The 14,222-nt window shown below is 36.1% G+C and overlaps 1 protein-coding gene, 1 long non-coding RNA gene and 1 pseudogene across 2 annotated transcripts in view; 1 reads left to right on the forward strand and 2 right to left on the reverse strand.

Moving 5' to 3' along the window:
* Window positions 1-14,222, reverse strand: part of LOC111748381 (uncharacterized) — a 63,227-nt gene that overhangs the window by 24,569 nt on the left and 24,436 nt on the right. Inside the window, exon 3 of the long non-coding RNA XR_010322468.1 lies at window positions 1,145-1,529. This is a non-coding gene — a long non-coding RNA (uncharacterized LOC111748381). The remainder of the gene's footprint in view (window positions 1-1,144; window positions 1,530-14,222) is intronic.
* Window positions 3,576-5,308, forward strand: LOC100671991 (olfactory receptor 51F2-like; annotated as a pseudogene).
* Window positions 7,634-9,274, reverse strand: LOC100671705 (olfactory receptor 51F2-like). Its single transcript, XM_023540590.2, has one exon. It carries the CDS (start codon window positions 9,210-9,212, stop codon window positions 8,220-8,222), a length of 993 nt encoding a protein of 330 aa, XP_023396358.1. The 5' UTR covers window positions 9,213-9,274; the 3' UTR covers window positions 7,634-8,219.

The raw sequence follows: 14,222 nt of genomic DNA on the forward strand, positions 1-14,222 counted from the left end.
TTAAATTAAAAGAAACTTTAAATGACAATTCTTCTACTTCACCTCAACCATGGGGTAAAATCATAAGCTACTTGATGTAAGCATAATTAGGAGGGAAAAAAAACTAAAATGATAGAAATCACTTAAAAAGGAGAATTAATAATGTGATATATTATTTGAAATGATAATACAAGTCAATGAGAAAGTAAGATTAACTATAAAAATTTAATTGACATTCAGATTTTGAGGAAAGTATCTATTGTCTGTGAAGTGTTTTCCAAAGGATGATTCATAGATTGATTACCTAAGAATTACGGTCCAGGGTCAGATACATAATAATAGCCTGAAAAATCTTTTTTAAAATGCAGATTCCTGGGCCTTGCTCCCAGAATTTCTTATTTTACTAGTTCTGGGATGAAGACTGATGTTATTGGTTGCCATGATTCCAACTCATGACAATCCCATGTGTTACAGAGTAGAACTATTCCACAGGGCTTTTGTGGTTGTTTGTGTGTGTGTGTGTGTGTGTGTGTGTGTGTGTGTGGTTGTAACCTTAATGGAAGTAGATTTCCAGGTCATTTTTTCCATGGTACCACTGGGTAGGTTAGAACCACCAACCTTTAGGTTAGCAACTGAGTGTAAACCATTTGTACAACCCAGGGATGAGGCCTAAGAATCTGTATTTATAACAAGCTCCCAAGAAGAATATGATGCACAACCAGTTTTGGGAGCCACTGACCATGGCAAGATACAATTGTACATTTATCTGCTATTTATGATCTCCGACCTAAAATTTATTTTTTCTATTTCTAGTGTGAAAGACAAAAAAAAAAAATCTTTAGGTCTTTCTGTGGACAAATTGGATCTAAAATCCCAGAGTATAGGCTGACTTAAGTCGTCTTCTTCCCAGAACAGGTGTAAAAAATATATACGTATATACTCCTCATATTTGTTCAATATTTATATTTTTCCTGCCATATAATATCATTATCAATCATAACAGGTCAAAGATACAACAATATCAGCAATTTTACTGCATGAAACCAGATAGAAAAGCAAGTAGATTTACGCAGAGTGACTCTGGAAGCACAAATGAATAAAAATAAATGCAGTTGACCAGAAAGATCCCTCAGGAACAGGTTTATCTGACAGGTAAGTGACTCACCTGAGAATAGATTCTTCATAAATCCTTTCATTCTGGGAATAGAATGGGACATTGGAACCCAGACTTTTCCTCATCCTCTTTGCTCAGTGTAAGCACGGGGGCATCAGAGAGACAATGGTCATTTATTAACATTAGAAGGCTTGATGTGGGCTCATTTTGCAACAAGAGATTTGGCTTTATCAAAGGAAGTATTATGCAAGACTAAGTTATAGCAGTCAGGCAAAGACAAGCTGTTACTGGATTGTCTTCAATTTAAGATTTTACAACCGGAGAGGCCTTAGTGTCTTATTCTTTATTCTTTTCAAGGCAGCTTAGATGTAAAGAACAGAGATTCTTCCTAAAGTGCTTAATCTTCATCCTGAGAAGATCCATAAATTACGAATTTCTGAAAAACAAAAAATATCCAGGGTATGTGGTCAATCTGAAATCTGGCTGGGGTTCCTTAGATAATATCTGAAATTTATTACTTGTGGTGCTAGAAATAGAGAGTTGGAATAGCCCCAAAACTGGATTTGAGCCATTCATCCAGACTGCTGCCATAAAAACCAAGAAAAATATGATTAATTTGAAAGGAAACATAGAATGTGGGCTATCTGGGGACATATAACAGAAAGCCTCAGAGTGCTGAGCTTCAAGGAGATAAATAACTTTTCTAAAAATATAGTGATTTATCATTATCAGGGCATGAGATTTTAGCTTTTTTTTTTTTTTCCTCAAAATGGAGATGGTGTTGCTCCATTCAGAATAACAGACTTTAATACCCGTAAAGAGGTCAGGATAGTCAAGACAGGCTGATTACCAGAAGATGGACTTGAAGTTAGTTAACAGGTTAAACATGTCATTGATAGCTATAAAAAATGAGTTAACCTAATCGAAGTATCCATGATTCAAATCCACTATCCCAGAAGGCCCCATTATACAACGTGCACTAGTCTGAAAATTTTAGCATGTAAGGAGCTAATTGTTTTCTGCCTTCCCTGAATATTGACAAGGAAATTTTTAAATAGTGCAATGAAAAATCAGGAAATGAAAAACAAATCTATCAAATATTAAGTGCTTGGAACCCTACTACACATGTATTTATATGACTATTAAGAGCCCAAAGAATTGTGATTAATATGGCTGTGTGGGTAAAAAAAACTAAAGTGAATACTTCTATTTTAGTAATTCACATGCATATGTAATGCTGAAGTTTTTTTTTTTTTTTTTAACATTATTCTATAAATTTTTACCATCCCATGGAGAAGCAGCAGCATAATGTAACTTCGACAAATTTTAAAATTACACAAATAGAATACAAATCTTAGCTTTTCTACTGTTGTTAAAATTATTTAATATCTCTAATTTTAGCTTCTTTGGCTGAAAAACTGGAATCATAAATAATATGATTTTCTGATTAAATAAGATAATTTCTACAAGGCACGTAATATAGGATCTGACACACTGAGGTTGTACAAATGATAGCTGTTAACTACATTGCAAAGTATCAGCATCAGCAATAGTCTAAGTTAAGTCCTCTGATTCCAAAGCTTCTTATGTTACTATTACACTTTCTCTCCTCCTTTATCTGGCCCTCAAGCCCATCGCTTGCCAACTCTACTTAGAATTCAGGTTCTTAATTTAGACATCATTACTCAAACTTTCCCTTAGCCCCCAGGATGAGTTTGTTGCCCTCTTCATGTGCTCTCATAGCAGTCTCATTGTATTCTGTTATTCCCTGTTCGCTTGTTTCTGTCCACTCATTGACCCTAAACATTTTGAAGTCAAGGACTTTGTTATGCTTAGTGTGTAATTTCCTACGCCTGTTCCAAGTAGATACTCAGTATGTATTTGCTGAATAACTGAATAAATGCATTCATTTTCAGTATTTGTGTTTAGACAAAGTGACTGCTTTGTCATGTAGGATTGGCAGCTCTCTACTGGAGAGAGAAAAAAAAAGTGTCTGATATCAGGTCTCCACACACCCAGTTCACTCTTAGCCCTGAAACTTAATATAGTTCACTCTGAAAGGACAAGTTACTGAAGTTGATGTTACAGAGGAATTTTCTTTAACAGTTGTGTATTGACTCAACTACAGTGACAGCACATAAGAATCAAGAGCAGAAATTCACCCTTGGCTAGGACCATCACAGCAGGACAGGAGTAAGATTCACTGGGCAAGAAATAGTAAATAAGATATTTAGACTTCTATAAAATTATTTACTTAAAGGCTATATGTTTTTAAATGTATGCTAAAATTCTGTGATAATGCAATAGAATTTTTAAAACAAACATTCAAATGCATGTATGTTTTTATTAAATAATAAATATTACTTTTTCAAAAACTAATATCACTTTGGTGTCTCCACTAAATTCTTGGTACTTTCAGACTATTTTGATAATTTTTTTTTTACTCCATCTGTATACAAAGCACAAAAGGAAGAGGGAAAGAAATTGCTCGTGGTCAAAGTGTTAAGAGGATCGAAAACGCTCCAGTGATTTGAAAAAAAAAGATGCACTTTCTTTTTTATCAATCTAGAAATAGGAATTATGGAGGGGAAGTTCAATATAGCAGAAAAAAAAAGAAATCAAAACTGGGGAGCAGAAAGGAGAGGATAAACTCTTAGGAAAAATCTCCAGTTTGGTTTATCTAACCACAATTAATAGAAAACACAATGAATTTGCTGAATGATATTATCATTTCTCATTCTAGGACATTTTATTGCAACAGGATTATCCTTCCATAGTAATCATGTCTTCTTTTCCTAACATCACATTCTCTTCTCCGATCTTTCTCCTTACGGGAGTTCCAGGACTAGAAGTTGCACATGCCTGGATCTCCATCCCCTTCTGCTGTCTCTACATAACAGCCCTCTCTGGGAATGGTATTGTCCTGTTTGTCACCATCACTGAGTCAAGATTTCATGAACCCATGTACTATTTCCTCTCTTTGCTCTCAACCTCTGACCTGGGCTTGTGTATTTCAACACTAGTCATTATGCTGGGCATATTCTGGTTCAATGCAAGACAGATCAGTTTCCACGCCTGTGTTGCCCAGACATTCTTCATTCAACTATTTACTGTCATGGAGTCTTCGGTGCTCCTAGTAATGGCTATTGACTGCGTCACTGCCATTTGTAACCCACTGAGATATGCTACCATCTTGATTGATTCCAGAATCATCAAAGTGTGGTTTGGCATCCTTGTCATCGGAACAGTGGTCCTATTGCCTCTAACCCTGCTTCTTAAGCACCTGTTCTTCTGCCGAAGCCATGTGCTCCATCATTCCTACTGTTTCCATCCTGATGTAATCCAGCTTTCACATTCTGACAACAAGATCAACAGTGTTTTAGGACTTGCCGCCCTCATAGTTACTGCATGAGTAGACTCTGTATTTATTCTTCTCTCTGACATTCTGATTATTAAAACAGTCCTGAGCATCACTTCCCCAGAGGAGCAGAACAAGGCCTTCAGCACTTATATTTCCCACATGGGTGCTGTTGCTATCTTCTACATCCCTCTCATTAGCTTGTGCTTTGTACATCGGTTTGGGGAAAGAGCCCCTCCTTATATACACACTGTTATGGCAAAAGTGTTTTTGCTTATTCCACCTGTGATGAATCCCATAATCTATAGTGTGAAAACCAAGCAGATCTGCAAGGCTATCCAAACAGTCCTCTTTCCCAAGGGATCCAAAGCCTAACCCTAAAACGTACCCAATAAAATCTATTCCTTAGTTATTACTTTCAGGGCCTAGTGTTTGATCAGTTATGAACCATTTTCACTATGACCTGACACCAAAAGAAATAGAAGGTTGGATGGAGTGGGCAGGCAGATATAATTTGGTAGAAATTTCTCTTTTATCTTTTTGTTCATGTGTTTGTTTTTACTTTTTATTTACAGAAAATAGTATATTCCCATGCATTTGTAGGAGATAATACAGAGATCCCGTGTGTCCTTCACATAGTTACCCCCAATGGTAGCATCTTGCAAAACTGTTATACAATATCACAAATTGACATGGATTCAATCCATTGACCCTATTCAGATAAGTGACCCCATATGGTAATACAAATCCATTAAAAAAGACTGCAGATAAAGGCAATTGTATAAATCCATGTGTCTTTTTTCTTCTCCTAACTGATTTAAAAAGTAATTGTGAAAACAACATACATATAATTGTAGTGTCCGACGTGTATCATATAGAAATGTAATTCATTTGGCAATAATAAGAGCAAAAAAGAGATGGAAGCGAAACTGTATTGGAATTAGGAGATGATACCAGGTGGTAACTCAAATCCACAGGAACAAATTAAGAGAACTAGAAATGGTAAATAAGCTTAATATTAAAACCTTTATAAATATATACTTTTCTTCTCTCATCTTCTTTAAAATACATAAAATTATATAAATTCATAATTATAATAATGTAATGCTGAGTTTATAACATATATAGATATAATATGTATAACAGCAACAGTATAAAAGTGGGAAGAGGAAATAAATCTATATAGGAGTGACATTTCAATATCTCACTGTAATTAAATTAACTGAAATATGAATCAGTTAATATAAATTAAGATAAGACACATATGGTAAGCTTTACAGAAACTTTTAAGAAAATAAGAAACAAAAATAGTGAAAAAAAGCATTAAAGTAATTAAAGTGTTGCACTAGAAAATATTCACTCAGTGTAAAAGTAAGCATTAAAGTAACAAAGAGACATAGAAAAAAAAGTAAAATGTCAGCGGTAAATCCAAATATATAAATAATATCATTAAATGTGAGTGGATTAAATAGTTCAAAAGTTAGAGATTGTCAGGATTAAAAAAAAAAAAAAAAAGATCCAAGTACATTAAGCACCCAGATTTTAGTTTCTAATACCATTTTCCAATAAAAGGAACTAGGGCTTCTTGGATAAATCGTTGATTCTAGGACTGGGGTATGAAATATACACTATAAACTTGGAATATCTTATAGTGCTAGAAAGGAAGGAAGTGCTAAACACACACACATACACACACATTGATGGGAATATGTCAAAGAAAAACAAGAGCCCATTGAAAGACATTCCAATGGCCAAAGCTGGTACAATTTGAACAAGATAAAGCACTATTGAATTATATTCCAAAATATAAAATAAATATCCATGAGTTTATACTCCTATAAATAAATAATTGACTAAATTAGAAAATGGGTGAATATATCCATACGACAAAATATTACTTGTCAATAATGTACATGCTACAACATGGATGAACCTTGAAACCTTATGCCAAGTGAAAGAAGCCAGCCACAAAAGACCAAATACTGTATCACTTTATTTACATGAAATGTTCAGAATAGGTAAATCTATAGAGGCAAGAAGTAAATTAGTGGTTGCCTAGAGCTGGAGGTAGAGAGGAACAGTGAGTGATTGCTAATGGGCACCGGGTTACGGATTGGAGTGATGAAAATGTTCTAATATTGATTGTGGTGATGGCTATACAACCCTGTGACTATACTGGCAAAACATTGATTTTAGCATTTTAAATGAATGAATTGTATGGTACATCAATCACATCTCAATAAACTCATATTAAAAAAAAAAAGAATTGGCTATGCATAAGGAAAATGGAGTAAGCACATATGCCCAATCTCTACCCCCTTCCTAGAAAAAGAAGAAAAATGTTTGAATAAAAGAAAAATTCATAAGAACTCTGGAATATGAGCAAAATTCATACACAAAAGACATAAGAAAAGGTATGATCTATATAAGACAAGATGAAATAAGATTGATGGATGAAAATGTAGCCCAGAAAAATGTACAGGAGAATACTGAAGGGTAAATAGGAGCAATCTAGGGGATGTTCCAACCCCTGAGGTATTAAATTGAAAAATTACATTCAAATGGTCAGTACTTTTATTTCTGCCCCTCAAAAAAAAAATACCATTTATTAAGCCTCAGAAAGATATTTGCCCCTCAAAAAAAAAATACCATTTATTAAGCCTCAGAAAGATATTTGCCTCAAGGTGGAAGGAATGAATGTGTTTCCACCACAGAGGGAGGTTCATCCCCATAGCCATAGAGATGGAAGTTACTTCTTTTACTATCTCCGTATTATTTCTATGTTCATTTTTTGCTTTTTCATTCCTTCAATACATGTTTGCCCAGGTCCTTATATTAAATACTCCCTGTAAAAATCACTGATATGGTTTCTGTTTTCCTGTCTGGAGCCTGGCCGGCATACCCACTTCAATTTCCCTTGAAGAGAAGGATGTGATAGCATCAGAAATCCAACCAGCTTAAACATTTCTGTATTTGGTTCCTGTTTATTTTGGCACCTCAAAGAATATTAATTTCATTGAGATGATCTTTGCCAAATACAAGGACAGATTTACTAAGCCATAAACATGACATTAGTAATTCTGAAGTAACCATACAGAATGGAATTGAATTAAGAAGAGTTATTTTTCACAGAAATCTTTTCCAAAGAAGAAAGGAAAAGTAAGGACAACTGACCAAAAAAGATTAGATTACTGACAAAGGAATAAAACATTTATTGTTACCGAAACTAGCTGTCATATGATAGGCCAGGGAGACCAGAGGCAAGGAAGGACGGGGAGAATATTTTGGAACAGTTCACTAACCACGGGCAATGACAGTTGTCTGTGACAGATTTAGGTGGTAAGAGTTATTTACAATTGGTAATATACTTTTTATTCTCATTTGTGAGCAGATATGATGGTGTTTCTCTCTGTACAGGAAAAATGTAAAACAACAAGCACAAACTTTACATTCTTCCATGTATTTTAAACAAACCAAAGCCACATTTGAGTTATGTATAAGCTGGATCATTGGTTTTCAAGGTTATTGAAAATCTTTCACCTTAAATGAATGTTCTTATTATCATTGTGGTTTTTAAAGGAAAATGGTGATACTCTAAAGGACCTCTAGCTCATAGTTATCTCTCTTAGCCTACAGTCTTCTTACTTGAAATTAAATGATCTTTTTGGTAACTTTCAGCTCCAGTATGATTCTAAACATTTTAGCCTCTTGGAGTGTCATTTTCCTTATCTTTAACATGACTAGGACTTGAAAATTTGAAACTCCCATCTAGTTCATTGGCACCCTGGAAAGCAGAACTTTTATCACAGCCCTACGTATCTGTTTGGTCTTCACACTGTAGATGATGGGGTTCATCACAGGGGGGATTAACAGGTAGGCATTGGCAATTAGAGTATGAACATAGAGTGGGGCTTGTTTCCCAAATCTGTGGACAAAGGACAAACTGATCAATGGAATATAGAATACAGAAACAGCTCCAATATGGGAGATACATGTGTTGAAGGCTTTCTTCCTCTCTTCTGGGGATGCGATGCTGAGAACAGTCTTAATGATCAAAACATACGAAAGAACAATGAAAATGGAGTCCACCACAGCAGTGGTTATCAGGGCAACGAAACCAACTGCACTGTTGGTGCTGGTATCCGTGCAGGAGAGCTTCATCACATCAGGGTGAAAGCAGTAGGAGTGGTGGAGCACGTGGCTACGGCAGTAAGACAATCTTTTAAGAAGTACCACCATAGGAGTCAGGATTAGTGTTCCCCTGGTGATGATTGCTACTCCAATCTGGGCTATTTTCAGGTCAGTTAAAATAGTGGCATACCTAAGAGGATTAGAAATGGCCACAAAACGATCAAAGGCCATGGCCAATAGCACTGAGGATTCCATGACAGTGAAGAGTTGAATGAAGAACATCTGTGACAAGCAGGCATTAAAGCTGATCTCCCTGACATTGAACCAGAATATTCCCAACATGGTGACCAGAGTGGATATGGACAGGCCAAGATCAGTGGTGGAGAGCATGGAGAGGAAATAGTACATGGGCTCATGGAGGCTGGGCTGAATGGTAATGGCAAAGAGAATCAGGCTGTTTCCTGAGAGGGCAGTTACATAGAGAAAGCAGAAGGGAATGGAGATCCAGGTGTGGAAAGCTTCCAGCCCAGGAACACCAGTTAGCAGGAAAATGATGGAAGAGGAAGTGGTATTCTGGAAAGTTGACATATTGAACACGAATTTTAAGCCTTGAGTCAGTCCTGAAATCATAAATTGTTTTTATTTATTATATATTCAACCTGAAATTAATTCTTTCACAAAGCAAACATATATAAAAGACAGTATCTATTTTATTTAAAGAGCTCAGGTAGATTGATTAAAAAAATAAGACTACATCAAACATAGGAGCAGAAAACAGGAAATGAACAAACTACATGAGTATATGGAATTTGAACACAAACAAATGGAAAAATGTTCCATCTTGTTTAAGTTCACAAGCATGAGAAGTGATTTATTTTCTGACTTCAAGTGATAAGCATTCAGTAAATATATGTTGAAAAGAGTCCAAATAGCACATGAAATTTTAAAGGAATAGTATATAGTTCACTATATTCTGATAAAGTAAATGACTTACTTTAGGTTCTGTAGGTCCAAAAGAGAAATACTCCCTTCATCTCCTGGATATGTTATTTCAATCAAGTTTAACATCTTCATAAATAGCTAACATTTATTGAGCCCCTACTATCTGTTAGTAGTTGTGCTAATTCCCTAGAAAAGCATGCTATTTGCAACATCAAAACTTGAATTGTACATAAGTATCTTCCATGCCACATAAAAATTATGAGCAATTAAGACAACTATACAGAGAATTACTGGGGTACCAAAAGAACAAATAATCAAACCGGTTGTTGTTGAGTCAATTCTGATTCATGACGACTCAATGTGTGTCACAGTAGAGCTGCTCCATAGGGTTTTCAATGGCTATGATCTTTAAGAAGCAAGTCACCAGTACTCTCTTCTGAGTCACCATAGTTAAAAGTCCCGCACTTAACTGTGCCACCCAAGCACTCCTTACTAGAGTAGAGAAGGTCATCAACCTGAGTATTATAGATAGTTTGGTCTTCTGAATTTTTAAACTTGTGTCCAGGCGATTTTGTAGAATTGATAGTCTAAGCTTTGTGTTCAAGCATGGTGTCTGATATTTACCAGCCGAGTTATCACTTGACAAGTTATTAAATTGTTTTATACCTCAGTTTCCCCATCTCTAAAATAATAATGATACAAAACATACCCCATAGTATTGTCAAGAGGTGTATGTGAAAAGCCTGGTAGAGTACGTGACTTACATAAATGCTCACCAATATCAGCTCCTATCACTTAAAAAGAAAATTTTAAATTAAAATCTATGCAAAACATTTATTTTCCTTCCTTTTCCTACTTCTAGTCCCACTTCCTTTCCCAGTTATTATCTACTTGTCTTTTTGTCTGATAGCTCATTTAAAAAAAAAAAATAGGAATATTATCTAAGCCTGATTTAGGCAAAGTCTGTTGGTTAATATCCTCCTCATTTGGTTTCTTCTTCCTCCACATGTTTTACTTGTCTTTTATTCATTGTTTCCTGATTCAGAAGAAAAAACTCTTGCTCCTTTCCAAAGGCAACCCTACTACCTAGCCTCTCAGTAAGTTTTAGACCTTATTTTTGTTTAACATAAAAGATTACTGAGCCAACAATGAAATCCAGACTGGCTCTAGATACTGTGAATAAAGAACCTAATTAGATATGACACTTGCTTCAAAGACCCTAACTGAATAGTGAGAAAAACAAACATGTAAATAAACACATCAAATGCAGTAAATAATGATGTGCGGTGTATATAATAATGGAACTGTTTTTAAAATCCAGAGGTTATGTATATGAGAAAGTGATTAAGAAGTGTTATTGGGGGGTTAAACAAAGGCTTACTACATAAGTGTAGGATACTTGTACAGAAGATGGTAAGTGTAAACCACCATTAAAGATGGTCTAAGCAGGTCAAAGGCACGGAGTTTCAGATATTTTAGTAATGGCACTATAGTGTAAGATATAAAGTACTGAAAGGTAGTGTCGATAGGTAACAGGGATCAAGTAGGTAATTATCGTGCCATTTTCGAAAAGGTAAGGACTTTGGACAGTTTGTAAACATTGAGAAAAGAATGGATGAATACAGCTCTTTCTTCTCTGGGAAATAATCCTAAAAATTTTTCCACCTTTTCTTTCTCCCCCTCATTCATTCTAATTTGCACCATTACCACATCCTAAGGAGCCCTGGTGGCAGAGTAGTTAAACACTCAGCTGCCAACCAAAATGTCAGCAGTTCAAATCCACCAGCCACTCTATGGGAGAAAGATGTGGCAATCTGCTTCCATAAGGATTTACAGAAGTGGAAACTCTATGGGGCTGTTCTACTCTGTTCTGTAGGGTTGCTATGAATCAGAATCGACTCTACAGAAACAAATTTGGTTTTGGCTTGGTACCAGAATCTACAAGCATGACAAATTCTCTCTCAACCTAAATATAATTTTCAAAAACACTTTACTTCCCTGTTACACTTATCTCCACCCCTTCATCAACAACTCATTGAATGAGCTGTCTACCCTTATTTTCCTCTTTATCAGTTCACACGTGTAGTTGAAATCTGTGTTCTTTTTTGACCAAAACATAGCCTGTTGTGTTTGTTTTCTATTGCTGAGTAAAAAAAAAAAAAAAAAACTACAAATTTAGTGGCTTAAAACAACATCCATTTATTATCTCACAGTTCTGTAGATCAGAAATCCAGGCACAGCAAAGCTGGCTTATCCACACAGGGTCTCACAAGACTGAAATCAAGGTGTCGGCCAGGGCTGCATTCTTATCTGGAGCTCAGGGTTTTCTCCCAAGCTCTTTTAGGTTGTTGGCAGAATTTAGCTCTTCGTGGTTGTAGAACTGAGATCTCCGTTTCTGGCTGTCTGTTGGTCAGGAGTTGATCTCAGCTTGGGTTTTTTTTCCTAGAGGCTACCTTGTGTCCTAGCCATGTGGCCCTCTCACGACATGACAACTTACTTCTTCAAAACCAACAAAAGGAACTGCTTCTTGTCTCTTTGACAGTCTTATGTGATTTGGTCAGGCTCGCCCAGGATAGTCTCTCTTTTGAGACTATTGCTTCACTCAAAGTCAAGCAATAAGGAAACAATCCTTTCAAGACCCAATTATTTTCTGCTTTGAATTTTTTGTTCAAACTGTGTGTTTTCGGTAGTGGAATGCATGTTGAGTCATTGGGTATGTTTAAATTTTTGGTTGGTAATAGAGATTTTGAGAAATATTTTGTGAAATTACATGATTTGTGGGAGCCCATCTGACCCGTCGGTCTTGGGTAGCAGGTTTTATTGCGGGGCACCTTCCATTTCAGTACATGGGGCATCTCTGGTTTTGCCTAATACCCCAGACATTTTGTTTCAGCAAATGCTTCTTTCACCTTTCACTGTTACACAAGTCCCCATTGGAGGCAAGCCAACACTTTCAGTGGGGAAAAGTATACTACCAAAGAACTCCAGAGGCATAAAAACAGGGTGGGATACCATATGTTCCACAAGTCACGAAATTAATTATATCTGCAAAACACCTTTGCCATAAAACGTAACATAATCACAGAACTGATACCATATTCACAACCATTACTGGCTATGAATACTCAATGGCTGGGTATAATTCAGGGCATGAACACTGGAGGGCAGGAATATTAAGGGCTCTTTAGAATCTGCCTACCACAACCTTCAAGGCCATCCAGTCTCTTTAGAGGTTCAACTTTTGAAATGTTCCTTGATTAACCATCCTTACCCTCCAGTTCCACACTCTTAGCTTTTGCAAAAACTACAATATTCTCATAAGTAATTTTCCTGCTCAGAGTTTCAAGTGTTTACAGACTTTCTCTGTATTGATGCCAGTGTGTTGTTTCTAAAATTCATCTTCATACAGAGCCTTTCCTTGCCTTCAATATGAAGTCATAGCACTCAAGTCTCTTCCCAATCTGACCAAAATCCGTTTACTGCTACCTACACTATCCCCTGCCTCATGCGCCTTTTGATATATTCCATCTGGGCTTTTCTCAATTCACCAAACTACAAAATATAGCAAGTTCTTTCACATCATTGTGCCTTGCTTAATTCAAGAAGTTCATTCTTCTTTGAATGAGCTTAGAGTCTTTAGAATCCTTACTTGGTCCACTGAATCATTTATAAATTCCACATGAATTTATTTATTTTAGGAAGCATTTTGTGACTTTATTTCATCAAGTCAGAAGAAACGACTTCTATTACTGGATTAACACCTTTTTACATTATACATGTACACTAGTGCTTATTTCATTGTTTCACCATGAATTATATGCAAATATGGGTCCCCAACTGGACTAAACTACTGGCAGGCTGAACATTGCTTATTCATCACTATATTCCCAACGCCTTGCACTGTATTCAGTACAGTGTGGGCAGGCAATATATACTTGCTGATATAAAGTAAATCCAAGGGTTGTAAACTGACCAAGGATTCTGGATGTATCACAGGATCTCAAGAAATTCCAGCTTTGTCTATTCCAATCAGCCTGTGTCGCCTGAAATGACATGTGTGACTATTTTAAGAATCTCACTGAGCTCTTCCTTGCTTACACAAACTATTTGTGTATTTCATATATATGTTGTATTTTTTTTCTGATGAAAGATGGTCATTGCACCATATAGTAAACATTTGTGCCCCCCTACACACACAACTGACTCTACAGCAATAGGTTTTTACACACACACAATCTGTTGATAGTAATTTTCTTCTGTTATGATGATGATAATTGTGTCCCACTGTAAGGGCATGCCACAGGTTCTGTTCTGGACTACCTCAGTTATCTTTCTTCCCCAATTACAAGGAATCAGCAATATGGATATACAGTCAGGCAGCCCTAAGCTAAAATGCTGACTCTACCACCAACTACATGGGGAGCAACAAATAAGAACTCTATATCAGGTTCCTCTTCTATGAAATTGGTAGCTCACTAACAGCATTAAGTGGAAAGGATTAAAGGAGATATCACTTGTAAAGCACCAAATATACTGACTACTTACTACATAGGAGTCCTTTGATAATGGTAGAGGATAATGAGAATGGTGGTAGTGGCAGCTGGCCTTAAGTGACAGTTTTCAAGTGTGGTACAATTAACCAGAAAACTCATATCAAACCAATTACATGAGCATGTTATCAACTTACTCTAAGCAATA

The sequence above is a fragment of the Loxodonta africana genome, chromosome 7, assembly GCF_030014295.1.
Source record: "Loxodonta africana isolate mLoxAfr1 chromosome 7, mLoxAfr1.hap2, whole genome shotgun sequence".
NCBI classification, from domain to species: domain Eukaryota; kingdom Metazoa; phylum Chordata; class Mammalia; order Proboscidea; family Elephantidae; genus Loxodonta; species Loxodonta africana.

Excerpts from the sequence above, each read along its gene's own strand:
- LOC100671705 (XM_023540590.2), bottom strand. The coding sequence starts at position 9,212 with ATGATTTCAGGACTGACTCAAGGCTTAAAATTCGTGTTCAATATGTCA.